The sequence below is a fragment of the Triticum urartu genome, chromosome 5A, assembly GCF_056163025.1.
Source record: "Triticum urartu cultivar PI428250 chromosome 5A, HENAU_Tu73, whole genome shotgun sequence".
NCBI lineage: Eukaryota > Viridiplantae > Streptophyta > Magnoliopsida > Poales > Poaceae > Triticum > Triticum urartu.
The window spans coordinates 324,523,029-324,541,055 of NC_141877.1; the positions used below are offsets into that span (position 1 = coordinate 324,523,029).

The 18,027-nt window shown below is 42.6% G+C and overlaps 1 protein-coding gene across 2 annotated transcripts; it reads left to right on the top strand.

Moving 5' to 3' along the window:
• The first annotated feature begins 10,825 nt into the window (after positions 1 to 10,825).
• On the top strand, positions 10,826 to 13,969 carry LOC147971246 (protein DOUBLE-STRAND BREAK FORMATION). 2 transcript variants are annotated; one of them, XR_015603294.1, is made up of 6 exons: positions 10,826 to 10,957; positions 11,043 to 11,253; positions 11,659 to 11,802; positions 12,931 to 13,063; positions 13,303 to 13,560; positions 13,679 to 13,965. XR_015603294.1 is itself a non-coding variant. In XM_087522754.1 (5 exons), the coding sequence occupies exons 1-5, from the start codon at positions 10,857 to 10,859 to the stop codon at positions 13,476 to 13,478; spliced, it is 765 nt and encodes a 254-aa protein (XP_087378880.1). In that variant the 5' UTR covers positions 10,826 to 10,856; the 3' UTR covers positions 13,479 to 13,969. The 2 variants fall into 2 exon arrangements, 1 of the variants encoding a protein (XP_087378880.1); XM_087522754.1 differs by having other exon boundaries at positions 13,303 to 13,969.
• Positions 13,970 to 18,027: the final 4,058 nt, after the last annotated feature.

An 18,027-nucleotide genomic window follows, 5' to 3' on the forward strand; every position in this document is an offset into this window, starting at 1 on the left:
TGATTTTGTAGGGATGAACTTTCTTTGGCCATGTTATTTTGAGAAGACATAATTGCTTAGTTAGTATGCTTGAAGTATTGTCATTTTTATGTCAATATGAACTTTTGTCTTGAATCTTTCGGATCTGAATATTCATACCACAATTAAGAAGAATTACATTAAAATTATGCCAAGTAGCACTCCGCATCAAAAATTCTCTTTTTAAAATTAAGCTTGGGGATGCTTGATACGTCTCCAACGTATCTATAATTTTTGATTGCTCCATGCTATATTATCTACTGTTTTGGACTATATTGGGCTTTATTTTCCACTTTTATATTATTTTTGGGACTAACCTATTAACCGGAGGCCCAGCCCAGAATTGCTGTTTTTTGCCTATTTCGGTGTTTCGGAGAAACAGAATATCAAACGGAGTCCAAACGGAATGAAACCTTCGGAAATGTGATTTTCTCATCAGATAAGATCCAGGAGACTTGGACGCTCCGTCAAGAAAGACACGAGGCGTTCACAAGGGTGGAGGGCGCCCCCCTGCCTCGTGGGCCCCTCGAAGCTCCACTGACGTACTTCTTCCTCCTATATATACCTACGTACCCCCAAACGACCGGGGACGGAGCCAAAAACCTAATTTCACCACCGCAACTTTCTGTATCCACGAGATCCCATCTTGGGGCATGTTCCGGAGCTCCGTCGGAGGGGGCATCGATCACGGAGGGCTTCTACATCATCATCCAAGCCCCTCCGATGAAGTGTGAGTAGTTTACTTCAGACCTACGAGTCCATAGTTAGTAGCTAGATGGCTTCTTCTCTCTTTTTGGATCTCAATACAATGTTCTCCCCCTCCCTCGTGGAGATCTATTCGATATAATCTTCTTTTTGCGGTGTGTTTGTTGAGACCAATGAATTGTGGGTTTATGATCAAGTCTATCTATGAATAATATTTGAATCTTCTCTGTATTCTTTTATGTATGATTGGTTATCTTTGCAAGTCTCTTCGAATTATCAGTTTGGTTTGGCCTACTAGATTGGTTGTTCTTGCCATGGGAGAAGTTCTTAGCTTTGGGTTCGATCTTGCGGTGTCCTTTCCCAGTGACAGAAGGGGCAGCAAGGCACGTATTGTATCGTTGCCATCGAGGATAACAAGATGGGGTTTTTATCATATTGCATGAAAATACCCCTCTACATCATGTCATCTTGCTTAAGGCGTTACTCTGTTTTTAACTTAATACTCTAGATGCATGCTGGATAGCGGTCGATGAGTGGAGTAATAGTAGTAGATGCAGGCAGGAGTCGGTCTACTTGTCTCGGACGTGATGCCTATATACATGATCATACCTAGATATTCTCATAACTATGCTCAATTCTGTCAATTGCTCAACAGTAATTTGTTCACCCACCGTAGAATACTTATGCTCTTGAGAGAAGCCACTAGTGAAGCCTATGGCCCCCGGGTCTCTTTCTCATCATATCAATCTCCATCACTTTATTATTTCTTTGCTTTTACTTTTTACTTTGCATCTCTATACCAAAAATACCAAAAATAGTATTTATCATCTCTATCAGATCTCACTTCCGTAAGTGACCGTGAAGGGATTGACAACCCCTAAGCGCGTTGGTTGCATTGAGCTATTGTTTTGTGTAGGTGTGAGGGACTCGCGCGTAGCATCCTACTGGATTGATACCTTGGTTCTCAAAAAACTGAGGGAAATACTTACGCTACTTTGCTGCATCATCCTCTCCTCTTCGGGGAAATCCAACGCAGTGCTCAAGAGGTAGCAAGAAGAATTTCTGGCGCCGTTGCCGGGGAGTCTGTGCAAAAGTCAACATACCAAGTACCCATCACAATCCCTATCTCCCGCATTACATTATTTGCCATTTGCCTCTCGTTTTCCTCGTCCCCACTTCACCCTTGCCGTTTTATTCGCCCTCTCTATCCTCCCTCTCTTTCTCTATTTGCCTCTTTTTGCCCATTTGCTTTTTGTTTGCTTGTGTGTTAGTTTGCTTGTTTGTCGTGATGGCTCAAGATAATACTAAATTGCATGACTTCACCAATACCAACAATAATGATTTCCTTAGCACTCCGATTGCTCCTCTTATCGATGCTGAATCTTGTGAAATTAATACTGCTTTGCTGAATCTTGTCATGAAAGATCCATTCTCCGGCCTTCCTGGTGAAGATGCCGCTACCCATCTAAATAGCTTCGTTGATTTGTGTGACATGCAAAAGAAGAAAGATGTCGATAATGATATTGTTAAATTGAAGCTATTTCCTTTTTCGCTTAGAGATCGTGCTAAAGCTTGGTTTTCATCTTTGCCTAAAAATAGTATTGATTCATGGAACAAGTGCAAAGATGCTTTTATCTCTAAGTATTTTCCTCCCGCTAAGATCATCTCTCTTAGAAACGATATTATGAATTTTAAGCAACTTGATCATGAACATGTTGCACAAGCTTGGGAGAGAATGAAATTAATGATACGTAATTGCCCTACTCATGGTTTGAATTTGTGGATGATTATACAAAAATTTATGCCGGATTGAATTTTGCTTCTAGGAATCTTTTAGATTCGGCCGCGGGAGGTATTTGAGAGAAACCAGAATAACCATCTAGAAAGCAAAAATTTGTATGTTTGGATAATCTTTCTAGCATTTGATCGATAAAAGGTAAGGGGTAATGATCCTTTTTAGTGGCCTTATTTAATTTGCGGAAATCGATTACCATCCTATAACCTGTACTAATTCTTTAAGGAATCAATTCATCTTTATCATTAGGAACAACAGTAATACCTCCCTTCTTAGGGACACAATGGACAGGACTTACCCACTGACTATCAGCAACGGGATAGATTATACCTGCCTCAAGGAGCTTTAGTATTTCCTTTCTTACCACTTCTTTCATTTTAGGATTCAGCCGTCGTTGATGATCACGAACTGGTTTAGCATCTTCTTCCAAATTTATTTTATGTTGACATAGAGTGGGACTAATGCCCTTAAGATCATCAAGAGTATACCCAATAGCAGCACAGTGCTTCTTCAGAGTGTTCAATAATCTCTCTTCCTCATGCTCTGAAAGGTTAGCACTAATAATAACAGGATATATCTTTTTCTCATCAAGATAAGCATATTTAAGAGTATCGGGCAACGGTTTAAGCTCAAACACGGGATCACCCTTGGGTGAAGGAGGATCCCCTAGGATTTCAACAGGTAAATTGTGTTTCAGAATAGGTTCCTGTTTAAAGAATACTTCATCTATTTCCCTTCTTTCATTCATAAACATATCATTTTCATGGTCTAGCAAATATTGTTTTAAAGGATCACTAGGAGGTACGGCAATAGAAGCAAGACCAATAATTTCATCCTTACTAGGTAATTCTTCTTCACGGTGTTGTCTACTAAATTTAGAGAAATTAAATTCATGAGACATATCATCTAAACCGATAGTAACAACATCATTTTTGCAATCTATCTTAGCATTAACAGTGTTTAATAATGGTCTACCAAATATAATGGGACAAAAGCTATCTTGTGGGGAACCAAGAACAAGAAAATCAGCAGGATATTTAGTTTTCCCACACAAGACTTCAACATCTCTAACAATTCCCATTGGTGAAATAGTATCTCTATTGGCAAGTTTAATTGTGACATCAATATCTTCTAACTCAACAGGTGCAATATCATGCATAATTTCTCTATATAGGCCAATAGGTATTGCACTAGCACTGGCACCCATATCACATAAGCCATGATAACAATGATCTCCTATTTTAACAGAAATAACAGGCATGCCTACCACAGGTCTAGGTTTATCTTTAGCACAAGGTTTAGCAATTCTAGCAGTTTCATCACAGAAATAAATAACATGCCCATCAATATTATCAGCCAAAAGATCTTTAACAATAGCAATATTAGGTTCAACTTTAACTTGCTCAGGAGGTGTATATGTTCTAATATTGCTTTTATGAACCACAGTTGAAGATTTAGCATTATCCTTTATCCTAACAGGGAAATGTGGTTTCTCAACATAAGAAGTAGGAACAATAGGATCATTATAAGTGATAGTCTTTTCTTCAACTTTAATAGGTGCAGCTACTTTTACTTCTATGGGAGGATGATATTTAAACCACTTCTCCTTGGGGAGATCAACATAAGTAGCAAAAGATTCACAGAAAGAAGCTACTATCTCAGAGTCAAGTCCATATTTAGTGCTAAATTTACGGAAAACATCGGTATCCATAAAAGATTTCACACAATCAAACTTAGGTGTCATACCTGACTCCTTACCTTTGTCGAGGTCCCAATCTTCAGAGTTGTGTTTAATTATTTCCAATAAATCCCATTTGAATTCAACAGTCTTCGTCATAAAAGAGCCAACACAAGAAGTATCGAGCATGGTGCGATTGTTATCAGAAAGCCGAGCATATAAATTTTGAATAATCATCTCTCTTGAGAGCTCATGATTGGGGCATGAATATAACATTGATTTAAGCCTCCCCCAAGCTTGAGTGATGCTTTCTCCTTCGCGAGGCCAAATATTATATATATAATTGCGATCGCGATGAACAAGATGCATAAGATAAAACTTCTGATGAAATTCCAATTTCAACCGTTTGTAGTTCCATGACCCCGTATCATCACATAGCCTATACCATGTCAATGCACCTCCCTTCAAAGATAAAGGGAAGACCTTCTTCTTAATAACATCTCCGGGTACACCTGCAAGCTTAAAAAATCCACAAACTTCATCCACATATATTAGGTGCTCATCAGGATGCACTGTTCCGTCTCCTGCAAAAGGATTAGCTAGCAGTTTTTGTATCATACCCGAAGGAATTTCAAAGCAGACATTTTCATTTTCAGTAGGTTCAGTAGGTTGAGGAGCAACTCTTTGCTTTACTGGTCGGGGTGAAGATACCCCGAACAAGCCCCTCAGAGGATTACTTTCCATAGTAACAAGTGACAGTAAATTTCAGCACACTATATAAATTTTCCTTACCAAATTCCACCTACCAAAGGCGCTTCACTCCCCGGCAACGGTGCCAGAAAAGAGTCTTGATGACCCACAAGTATAGGGGATCTATCGTAGTCCTTTCGATAAGTAAGAGTGTCGAACCCAACGAGGAGCAGAAGGAAATGATAAGCGGTTTCCAGCAAGGTATTCTCTGCAAGTACTGAAATAAGTGGTAACAAATAGTTTTGTGATAGGATAATTTGTAACGAGCAACAAGTAACAAAAGTAAATAAAGTGCAGCAAGGTGGCCCAATCCTTTTTGTAGCAAAGGACAAGCCTGGACAAACTCTCATATAGAGAAAGGCGCTCCCGAGGACACATGGGAATATCGTCAAGCTAGTTTTCATCACATTCATATGATTCGCGTTCGGTACTTTGATAATTTGGTATGTGGGTGGACTGGTGCTTGGGTACTGTCCTTACTTGGACAAGCATCCCACTTATGATTAACCTCTATTGCAAGCATCCGCAACTACAACAAAAGTATTAAGGTAAACCTAACCATAGCATGAAACATATGGATCCAAATCAGCCCCTTACGAAGCAACACATAAACTAGGGTTTAAGCTTCTGTCACTCTAGCAACCCATCATCTACTTATTACTTCCCAATGCCTTCCTCTAGGCCCAAATAACGGTGAAGTGTTATGTAGTCGACGTTCACATAACACCACTAGAGGAGAGACAACATACATCTCATCAAAATATTGAATGAATATCAAATTCACATGACTACTAATAGCAAGACTTCTCCCATGTCCCCAGGAACAAACGTAACTACTCACAAAGCATAATCATGTTCATAATCAGAGGGGTATTAATATGCATATAGGATCTGAACATATGATCTTCCACCAAATAAACCAACTAGCATCAACTACAAGGAGTAATTAACACTACTAGCAACCTACTAGTACCAATCCCGGACTTGGAGACAAGAATTGGATACAAGAGATGAACTAGGGTTTTGAGAGGAGATGGTGTTGGTGAAGATGTTGATGGAGATTGCCCTCTCCCGATGAGAGGAGCGTTGGTGATGACGATGGCGAAGATTTCCCCCTCCCGGAGGGAAGTTTCCCCGGCAGAGCAGCTCTACCGAAGCCCTAGATTGGATCCACCAAGGTTCCTCCTCGTGGCGGCGGAGTTTCGTCTGAGAAGATGGCTTATGATTTTTTCCTCATCGAAAGACTCCATATAGCAGAAGATGGCCATCGGAGGGCCACCAGGGGGCCCACGAGGTAGGGGGCGCGCCCAGGGGGGTAGGGCGCGCCCCCACCCTCGTGGGCAGGGTGTGGCCCCCTGGTGAACTTCTTGCGCTCAGTATTTTTTATATATTCTGAAAACGTCTTCCGTGAAGTTTCAGGACTTTTGGAGTTGTGCAGAATAGGTCTCTAATATTTGCTCCTTTTCCAGCCCAGAATCCCAGCTGCCGGCATTCTCCCTCTTTATGTAAACCTTGTAAAATAAGAGAGAATAGACATAAGTATTGTGACATAATGTGTAATAATAGCCCATAATGCAATAAATATCGATATAAAATCATGATGCAAAATGGACGTATGAGATCCCCCCCTTGGGCGCGCCAACCCTGGCCGGCCTCCTCCTCCCTCCCCCTTTATATACGTGGGAGGGGGGCACCCCATAGACACACAAGTTGATCTTTAGCCGTGTGCGGTGCCCCCTCCACGGTTTTACACCTCGGTCATATTGTCATAGTGCTTAGGCGAAGCCCTGCGTCGGTAACTTCATCATCACCGTCAACACGCCGTCGTGCTGACGGAACTCACCCTCGGCCTCAACTGGATCAAGAATACGAGGAACGTCACCGAGTTGAACGTCTGCAGATCGCGGAGGTGTCGTGCGTTCGGTACTTGATCGGTTGGATTGCGAAGACGTTCGACTACATCAACCGCGTTACTAAACGCTTCCGCTTTCGGCCTACGAGGGTACGTAGACACACTCTCCCCTCTTGTTGCTATGCATCTCCTAGATAGATCTTGCGTGATCGTAGGAATTTTTTTTAAAATACTGCATTCCCCAACACCGACGGCCAACTGGGCGATTCCAGATGCATTTACGCAAATAGAGGCGTGAGACGACGAGGTGTGTGACTCATCGCAACTCCAACGGACGTGGAAAAGCACGGACGGCTCTGTGCGGCCAGTCTCCCCAGCTCCTATTCGACAGAATGCCCTAGCAGGAAATGATACAAAGTTTGCTCCATTTTGTATCCCTTCGTTTGTTATATTCGCTATGTCATTGGATCAATTAATTGCATATGCCATTGAATCAATTAGTGGCATATTCCATTAGTTTATTTGGAATCATGATCATTTTAGTAGAATTTCATGTTGGACATGATCAATGAGGGTCAAGAGCCTAGGGACCCTATGGAATATGACTTGGAGGATCCAAATTGTCCTAGGTTTGATGTTGGGGGGACATCGCACATTAAGAAAAAAGAGAGGCAAATATACCCAAGGAAAGAGGTCCGACATTCACAACATTTGAGGATGTCCTGTCGGTGAAATCTTGGTTGACCACAAGCATGAACCCTATATGTGGCATGGAGCAAAAGGGCAACATGTATTTAGAGAAGATCCATAAGCACTATCACGAACACAAGGAATACGTGGAATTGTATCCTATCAATACAACCAGTAATGTTGCCTCTCTCCAAGATAGATGGTCCATCATCCAAGACAACGTGAACAACTTGTCGGCCACTATGCTTCCGTGCTTGCTGGGATCAAAGTGGGACTAGAGTCCAAAGTCGCATAAGTTGAATTGCTTCACTTCATCATAATTTGAATTGCTATTTTTGCCAGATTATCATGACTACTTTATTGATTGATAGATGGTGTTGGTGTCCACTTTTACCAATAAACTAAGGAGAAAACATTTCATTTTAGTCATTGTTGGATGAAATTGAATGTCTAAGCAAAGTGGAATCAACTTGTGGAAAAGACCTCAAAGCCGGAAACAAGAGATTGAAGAAAAATGAGGGCTTAAGCTCCAACCAATCAATTGGATTGGATGATGAAGATGAAGAAGTTATTGGGGAGAATTGCCGAGTCACCGTGCCAATGAATAACCGAAAAGTGACAGGAAACAAATGGGAGAAGGGGAGGGCTGCCCATGACCCCGCGATGACAAAAGTGTTCCTCACATGGACGGGCCTTTTTTCCACAAGGGAGAACAAGAAAGAGAGAGGTATGTGAGTGCATGTTGGATGTGCAAAAGGAGAGGATGAATTGGAACCGGGAGAGGGTGAGCAACAAGTTGCAAACTGAGAACAAAAGTTGTAAATCAAGAGGGAGAAGGCATATTTGGAGAAGAAAGATGCATGTTCAAATGGGAGCTTGAGAAGGCCTGGAGTATTGGATCAATAGAGCTTGAGAAGGATAAGTTGCAACTTGCTCAAGACAGGGAGGATTCGAGGATAATGTTGGCGGACGCAAGCCTCTTGGATGAGGAAGGCAAGAACTAGCTTGAGAGGAGGAAGAAGAAGATCAACATGCTAGAGAGTATGAGGCGGTGGACAAGGCACAACCGGCGGTCGTGGCAGAGCACGCGACATGGATGGCGTCTGGGGAGTGATTCATCACGTTGTCCAGCTGTGGCCCGGACGTTGAATTTCATTTTGACATGTACATATTGTTGAATTGTGAATTGTTTTGCTTTATTGCATTGTTAAATTGTGATGAAATTATGCTATATGATCCAGGTGCATGGATTTGAGGGTTTACACACGAGTAGTGTGGCTGTCCGGCAGGACATATGAGGGGTCATCCACTGCTGTCCGGGTAGCGCCCGACTCGTCCGCAGATGTTTAGGGGCCCGGATTTGCCAAATCCGACTATAGATGTTCTAAAGCCATAGTTTGGCCTATCCGTCCTGCATCTCCTTTTGTCCCCATATAAAAAAATCCACACAAAAAATAGCCACCTTAAGACCCCATGAAAGAAAGAAGGCAATTTAATTCGAGAAAACGATAAGTAGACCACCCCACTCATGCACTATACGATATAACCTAGCCCACAAACACCCCACGTGCATCCGAGGAGGATCCAAAGGGAAAACACAACAATACACCGAGAGCCACGCCAGCCTAGCCTCTCCCCTGACACCTTCACAAGTCACGAAGTAATGATCAAAGTCCATATTCAAGGACCTGTTTGATAGGTTGCATCATTTTTGGGTTTTTGCATTTGTGACTCGGTTGGGAGTGGTTGAGTAGGTTGGCACCCTACATGTAGGTTGGCTGCATTAGGGAAGCAATTTCCCCCTATCATTTGATGGCTTGCGTTGGGCTGGGCTGATGTACTACGCGGTGTTTGGTTGTGCATGGACTATATTGTGCTCACCTCTTCTCACTAGTGACGACCTTACCACATATGACACTAACATATGAAGTTTGAATAAATCATTGTTTCAGTCAGCTATTAAAGAAATGGCAGTTCATCCTAGATACTAACAAATTACAGTAGAAATTAACAGCCATATGGCTCAATAGGGGAAAGTTCATCTGTGCCCAACTAGGGGGAAGTCCATTCCCATCTTCTTCATGTTGTTGTTTATTCTTCTGTTGTTGCATCTTCCTCTGATGCTGATGCATCCTCTGCTACTCCTGAATCTTCTACTGTTGCTTCTTCTTCATCAGATCCTTGTGTTACCTTTGTTTGCCCATTGCCTCAGTCCACTCCAACCCTTTTGCTCTTCCAAGCTTAATTGTCAAATGAGTCCACACCATGGCCGGAGTATCATCATCATCAACAACCATCACATCTTCCTCTCCTGGCACAAATTCATCACAAAACCATTATATGATCCACTTATGAAGGATGCAACATGCAAGAACAAGCCTAACCTGGGAGGGGAAAGGGTGGAATGACTTCTGGTCAAGGATCTTAAATCTATTCTTCAGACCTCCAAATGCATTCTCAACTATAACTCTAAGGCTAGAGTGTCTAAAATGGAACTATCCCCGTGCAGTCCTAGGATAGTTACTCAAGAGAACTCATTCATATTGTACCTCATTGTGCTGAAGGGTGGAAGAACGCTAGGCCGACATGCATAGCAAGCATCTCCTAGGTAGAATTTTCCATCGGGGATATTAATGCCATCAAGTCGAGCCATGCTGTCGGCAAGAATGTTAGCATCATGGGTTGATCCTTCCCAGCTAACTAACACATATGTGAACTTCAGATCAAAGACAATAGCAACAAGCACATTCGCTTGTGGAGTGCTTTCTACCCCTGTATGATGCAACCTGTGATATCTGCCACTGCAGCAGTCACATGGGTACCATCTATTATGCAAATGCATCATGAGAAATTTTCGTTGAGTCCAACCTCATGGCAAATTTCTTTTGTTTCTTGAATGATTTGAAGATTGCTGACTGCGCTTGCCGCTGTAAATTTCTTTGTTTTTACAACAACTATGTCAAACACCTAATGCTATTGAAAAAATTCCTGCATTTTTGTTGTTAGGCAATCAAGCAACTTACATTGCATATTTCAGTGTTTTCGGTTCCTATAAGATTCAATATATCACGACAGTGAAATGCTACGCTCTTCTTATTTTCGTGTTTTTAAAAACTGTGCGAATCAAGTAGGCCCTTATAATGGGTTGAAAGTAAAGTTTTCTTTTTTGGGGGAAGAGTAGAAACTAAAGTGATCGCAAAAAAGAAAAAAATAAAGCTAAACAATTTGCCATGGAAGTGCCTATGGGCCGGATTCAGCATATCATACCGTCTCAAAAAAGCAGCTTAAACGGGCCGAATAAATACTGTACCTGCCAACTTCGACCTGAGAGTTTCAAATCAAATCAAACCACCACAACGAAAAAGCGTATGGCGATGGAGCAGGAGGGCACCACAGCCCACCAGCGTCACGGCGGCGGCACCATCACCGACGCCCTCTCCCTGTTCGCCTCCCGCCTCTCCCACCACAGGTACGCACGCACGCGCGCTCCATCGCCTTCCCGCTCCAGCTTCCACAACCTCCCATTTCAACCTCTCCCCGCGTCGATCGCGCAGGTTCGGAGACGAGGAGCTCCGGGTACTGGAGGCGGCGCTCTCCGCCGGCGGCGACGTTGCGGCGCTGCTCAGCACGCGCTCGGCAGCCCGGAAACTTCTGCGGGAGAGCGTGGCCGGGGCGTGCGCCGCGGCTGCGGTCGAGGGGGACGGGGCGAGGCTCTCCGTCGCCGACTTCTTCGCGCGCGCCTTCGCCCTCTCGGGAGATGTCGAGGTGAGGACAAATTGCGCACACTGTGTGGTCCAGCACCCTGTTGTTTTCGCTCTAGGGTTTGATTTAGGGGTGCAGTTTCAATGCTTCGGTTCAGTATGGAGGGTGCCGCGGCATGCAGTGATTTGGGATGCAGTTTTTCAGGGTTTGATTTGTGACGCAGTTTCAGTATAAGCGTGTGCTGCGGCATGTGTGATCTGGGGTGCAGTTTCAGGGTTCGATTTATGATGCTGTTTCAGTGCTTCAGTTCAGTATACACCCCGGCACAGATCATTTATCAATGATGACCGGTTTATTCTTTATTTTTCTTGGGAATTGATAGTGCCATCGTAGCTCTTTGGATGGTAACAGACTGTGTTTCATTTTGTTCACTGTCACTTCACTAATTGTTCTAACGTATACTGCCAGAGCTGCCTTGCTATGAGATATGAGGCGCTGGTTCTGCGAGAGGCCAAATACTCCGACGACCTTGATCTGCATGTGTTCCATGAAGAATGGTTAACCTTTGCACGGGACTCTCTTGATAATGGGTTCTACACCATTGCTTCCAAGGTAGTCCACAGTCTGATTGTGCTGTAGCATCTCTTCACTTGTCATGTATTAGTTGACTGAAAATAGCCTAAGATGTTGGTGTTGCTTGCGTATTATCTTCAGTCTATCGGTGATTCTTCCTTGTACGGTTATAATCCCTACCCTATTACATTGACTTATCACTGCAGTTAGTCTTAGTAGTTTGAATGTCCTTAGGCCCAAATTTTGCTTAAGGCCCTGCCTACAGAGTCTTACTCATGCTTAACAGCTCATTTTGGCTTTTGTTCTAGCTTTGTCCAAAAGCAATACAGAGTTAACCTCAAGCATCATTTGCTTGTACTACTAATGGTCCAGGGTGTTGGCGAAAAACATGATTCAGAAATATTGTCATAATTCAAGGAAGTGGTCAACTTGTAACGGATCATAAAACATATTCTTGGTTCTATATAACCTGATCTCTCAAGAGCTAGCAAGTATTTCTCTGCATTGCACTCTTGTCTGTTTTACATTGCTATCTAGCTTAAAAATGAAATGTAGACTGGAACAGATTCTGATTATTGGATAGAGTGATGCTGTCTTTCAAGTATAATTTTTCTCTGATAATAAAACTGGTGATGTGGTATAATTTCGGCATGACAAAAACTGATGGCTTAATCCTGGTAGAAATAAATCTCCCAGGGGATAATAATTTTATGCACTGCCTTACTGACATATTGAACATTTTAATACCTCAGCATGTTAGTCTTATAACTTAGTCTTAACCAGAAAGTGAAAACTGACCAACTTATTCAAATGAAAATGCATCCCTATTATCACTTACTTTGAATGAGGTGATGACAGGTGTTTGATGATTGTGCTATTTATAGTGGTGTTGTTTGTACTTTGTACAACTGAGCACATATAAACATAGATCATTCCGGAGAACGACATTGACCGAATTGTTTAGTCTGTTTCCTCTATCAGTTAAAATCAGATACAGTCTCGTCAATTGATGATATTTAGCATGTCAGTCTGATCAGCTCTTTGTGGTTAAATATTCTGGAGAAGTGTATTGTGCTGCTTGAACTGCAACTTTGTATTCTGAATGACCCCTGATTGTATTGTTAATCTCATCTGTTACATGTGTTACCTTTTTTAATGTACTTCTAGGCTTTTGCAAATGCTCTTGTGCACATTCACCCCAGCCACTTGGACTCTACTAATTCGACTCTGAAGAAGAACAAGGTCAATGATATAAGAGGACTCCAAACCTTGGCCAAGTCATTATCTGCACAGCGTTCTGGTCAGTTCTGTAATGCCATGAATAGTGTAAATTATGTGTTGAGAAACTGTTCCTGCTTTAACTGGAGAAATAACAACGCCAAGAGTGAATACACGTTCTATTCATGATCATGTAGTCTTCATGAAGCTGTTGGATAGCATAGCATAACTTAAACCTTGCAATAGTCAGGGTAATGAATCTTCTGTTTGATCTTTTAAATTGAGTTTCAAATTTTAATACTGCTGCCTGTACTGTCACAGTTCAGACGCAATCCGCTGAATACATGAAAAGGAAAACTTCAGGCATTAGTGAAAAGTGCAATTTACACTCAGAAAAACCGAAGTTACCGGCGAACTTGATGTTTAGGCTGGGGATCAAAACAAGGAACTCACAAAAACTACTACTTAGCCGCAAGAGAAACTTTGAAGAGGTTTGATTTCGGGCATTATCAGCGTGGCCTTTCCCCAAGACTGAGAAGAGTGGCTTGATCATTTTTCCAAGCCATTTTGGTAGAAAAGGTGAATTTCATGCCTTAGTTTTACTTGTCGTTTCCTACAGTAGCTTTGAACTTCCCAGTCTAGTATTTATTGAGCATATGCAACATGTAACACCAATATATATTTTGTTTCATCACAGATATTGGTTGAATATTTACAGGCTACCTAGATAGCTGGGGTTGTTCCTCTCCGTCATTAACGTTCCTTCATTACATACACCCATACCTCTATATGTGTCTCCTTCTCAGATTGCAATGATTAGTGCTTTGATCAAAAGAAGACCACTTTGATCTTTTTTCTGTAAGATAACTATGTCACGGCATACGTCTTATTATGCAAAACAGATATGTGGGGTCTCTGTCAATAGCATGTGCGCGTCAGTCATGTTCATTTTCTTTGGTATCATGCATGTGCTGTGTGGAACTCCTGTTCCATATCTTTTACCACGCCATCCACAACTTAACACCTGTTCTCCGTAAGTATTTTTCTTGATAGCATTGGATTCCTGAAATGAAATGATAATGATAGGATAATCACCTCTTGCTTGAACTGAACGGCCAATAACAGGCAATGATACAAAAAATACGATATTGCTGTAAGCGTACAGCGTATCCACCAATACAATCTTTAAATGCATATTGCACTAGCAATCAGCAACAACAACAAAGCGTTTAGTCCCAAACAAGTTCGGATAGGCTAGAGCTGAAACCCATAAGATCGCGCTACCAACTCATGGTTCTGGCAGATGGTTAGCTAGCTTCCAGGCACCCCTGTCCATGGCTAGTTCTTTTGGTGATATTCCACTCCTTCAGATATCTCTTTATAGACTCCTGCCATGTCATCTTTGGTCTACCCTAACCTCTCTTGACATTATCAACACGCTTTATCCGTCCGCTATGCACTAGAGCTTCTGGAGTCCGGCGTTGAATATGCCCAAACAATCTCAGACGACGTTGGACAAGCTTCTTCAATCGGTACTACCCCAACTCTATCCTGTATATCATCATCCTGGACCCGATCCTTCCTTGTGTGGTCACACATCCATCTCAACATGCGCATCTCCGCTACACCTAACTGTTGAACATGCCGCCTTTTAGTCAGCCAACACTCAGCGCCATGCAACATTGCGGGTCGAATCACCGTCCGACAGAACCTGCGTTTTAACTTTTTTGGCACTCTCTTGTCACATAGAACGCCAGAAGCTTGGCGCCACTTCATCCATCCGGCTTTGATTCGATGGCTCACATCTTCATCAATATCACCATCCTTTTGCAACTTTGACCCCAAATATTGAAAGTTGTCCTTCTGAGGTACACCTGCCCATCAAGACTAACCTCATTCTCCTCGTGCCTACTAGTACTGAAACCGCACTCGGTTTTGGTTCTACTAAGCCTAAAACCTTTGGATTTCAAGGTTTGTCTCCATAGCTCTAGCTTTCTATTAATTTCCCATCCGACTATCATCGACTAGAGCCACATTATCCGCAGAGAGCATACACCACGGGATATCTCCTTGTATATCCCTTGTGACCTCATCCATCACCAAAGCAAAAAAGATAAGGGCTCAAAGCTGACCCTTGGTGCAGGCCTATTTTAATCGGGAAGTCAACAGTGTCACCATCACTTGTTCGAACACTTGTCACAAAATTATCCTACATGTCCTTAATGAGGGTAATGTACTTTGTTGGGACTTTGTGTTTCTCCAAGGCCCACCACATGACATTCCGCGGTATCTCATCGTAGGCCGCCTCCAGTCAATGAACACCATATGCAGGTCCTTTTGCTCCCTGTATGTCTTCATAGGTTGTCGCACCCAGAAAATGGCTTCCATGATCGACCTCCAGGCATGAAACCAAACTAATTTTTGGTCACACTTGTCATTCTTCTTAAGCGATGCCCAACGACTTTTCTCCCATGGCTTCATTGCACTAGCAATGTTTTTGCTAATTGTCTATTGCACAATCTGATTAGATGAAGTGTGGTTATCCAATAACCATGTAGGAGTCTGCTTCATTAGCTAAACAAAAGTGTAGAATACTGCTTAATATTATGATTTTCTTTGTTATATCAAACTCAATTAGGTGAGGTTTTTTCGCTCGGAGATTTGATATTCATATCGTGTATGAGTCTTGGATCTGACATAATGAGTATGTTACCTTTGGCCTCTGCTACTGTCACTGCCGTATTCGCTGTGTACTGCTATGAAGAGTAAAAAGCTAGACTGATTTTATGCTCTACATATTTGTACATATTAGGATCACGCGAAATGATGCTTATGCTACAATGTCTTTTCTTTTGAGATAATTCGGTAGGGAAATGTTGTGCATTTAACTTCATGGAAAGGTGCTATTGACTTGTTGAGCCTAACAGAAAAGACAATCCTAAGACATGGCATTGGCTATGTTTCGTTGAGCAATAGGACAGTTTACCTTAGAGAATTCAGAATAGAAAGAAAGCTCTCTTGGAAACACATGAAAACCTAAAAGGTTGGTAGTGAGAATGAAGAGTGAATTAAGCATGTGAGTTACCCTGTAACGTCAGACACTTAACATGTGGCAGTGTCGGTTAAACCCAAGTCTGAAGTTTGATCCCAGAGGCACATGCACACACAAGGCGAACCTAACATGAGTTAGCTAGTGGTCCAGGTCCATCATGATAGATGGAATCTTGGAACCTCTGTCCTTTTTTCCTTGTGGAATGGCAGGGTCTACCCAATTGGAGGCGTTTACATGGGATGGGAACAAGTCGTCGTGTTGGGGAAAGGAGATGTCTGTTGCATGTTCCAGTGCCCTAGGAAAGTTAAAAGAAAAAGTCTACTACACTGTGGGTTAGTCTTAGTGCCTGGAAAATAACCCGCGGATTGATAGAGGGTGGTAAAAACACACGAGGTAAATCAGACTACGGCCTGTCTGCTGTAGACTGGCCATGCGTGGGTGGCTCTGTTAGTCCAGTGAGTTTACCAAACCATGTGATGGATCCGTTTGGACTTTGAAATTAAGCAGCAACTGTGAAGACTTATTTGCAAGGGTCTCTTGGGGTTAGCTCTTTGGCGGTGAAACATTGTCGGCAGGTTAGTTATTTAGGGTGAAACTGAAACATGCATGCCCGAACTTTCTTGAGTTTTGATAGCAACGTGCATGTGCATGCACGCATCGCAACAACTTTAGAAATCCTGCCTCCTTCCTGGGTCAGGACTCGGTACTTTGTAGTACTCCTTTTTCCATGCACTCACAAAGGAGGACGCTGCAGACTGCAGTACACGAGAACACAGAGAAAGAATATGCCTTCTTTTTTCTCTCGACAGATGAAAATCGATGCATGAGAGGCAAGACTTTTGTACATGCTGATAGTATATGATACAGATAGTATACTATGCTTCTTGTTTCTCTTCTTTGAGGCAGCAATAATCCTTCTAGGCAAACTATGCATCTTGTAGTGTAGCTCCAGCATGAATTTGTCCTGTCATCCACACTGGAAACACAACCGGGTTAGCTAGAGGTATAGGGTGTGGTTGCACAGTCTGCATCACAAGTTGGTACGAGGCCTTAATGCGTTGGACATGGCCGCATGGGTGCACGTACGTACCTCATGACTAGCATCAGACATTGCGGATACTTGTCTCTAGCTACCAATGCTATTATTGACATGTATATTATAGAAATGCTTCCATACGATGATGTAGCAGTGCCGTTCTAGTGCAGGACAAATCCCCAATCTCTCCCTGTCCGCATGATGATGATGTAGCAGCACTGTTCTAGGGCCGGGCGTTCATACGTGTCAGGTTTTCTCCTGGTCTTGGCATGATCTATTTAATATGCGTATGGGATAGACAAATACTGGTATCTGTTGTTTTCTCACTGTATTTGATTAGTAGTGCTAGTACTGTAGTTGATTAGCATTGAAGATTGAATTGAAGCTAGTAGTAGTACCTCACCAATTTGTAGAGAAGAGTGAAACAGACATCCTCACGTCGAGCCCCGCCATTTCCCTTGCCGACTTGATAATTATTCACCTCTAGGCTAGCTCTAGCTAGTAACACTGCTTCCTCTCTAATTAATGCATGTTGGTGCTAAGTCTTCGATCTTCACCTCATTTTTGCGGGGAAGCTAGCTAGGTTGATTAAACAAGTACATGTTAACAGCGTGCGTCAGACGGATCAGACCGGCAATGCTAATGAAATCTCCAGTGTCATAGTGTGTGTTTCATCTAATGGAAGGTCAACTCTGAACGTGCATGCATGCAGGGTCAAATATTGATCCAGACTCTACAGCCAGCTAAGTGTGGCCGGCGGTGCCGCGTGAAGTGAATGGTAAGCAGAATTGCCAGATCATGACGACCATTGGAGGATGCATAGATAGATTACTAGCTAATAATCAACCTTTGCTGCTAAATACAGACAAACAAGGCAGAAAGCCTTTACACACACTGCACGCAGTACCAGTAGGTACATGGCTCTACACCTATTCTACGCTAGATGAATGTGATCCAG

Excerpts from the sequence above, each read along its gene's own strand:
- LOC147971246 (XM_087522754.1), top strand. The coding sequence starts at position 10,857 with ATGGCGATGGAGCAGGAGGGCACCACAGCCCACCAGCGTCACGGCGGC. Across the intron at positions 11,803-12,930 it reads TCTACACCATTGCTTCCAAG|GCTTTTGCAAATGCTCTTGT; the intron begins GTAGTCCACAGT and ends ATGTACTTCTAG. Across the intron at positions 13,064-13,302 it reads ATTATCTGCACAGCGTTCTG|TTCAGACGCAATCCGCTGAA; the intron begins GTCAGTTCTGTA and ends GTACTGTCACAG.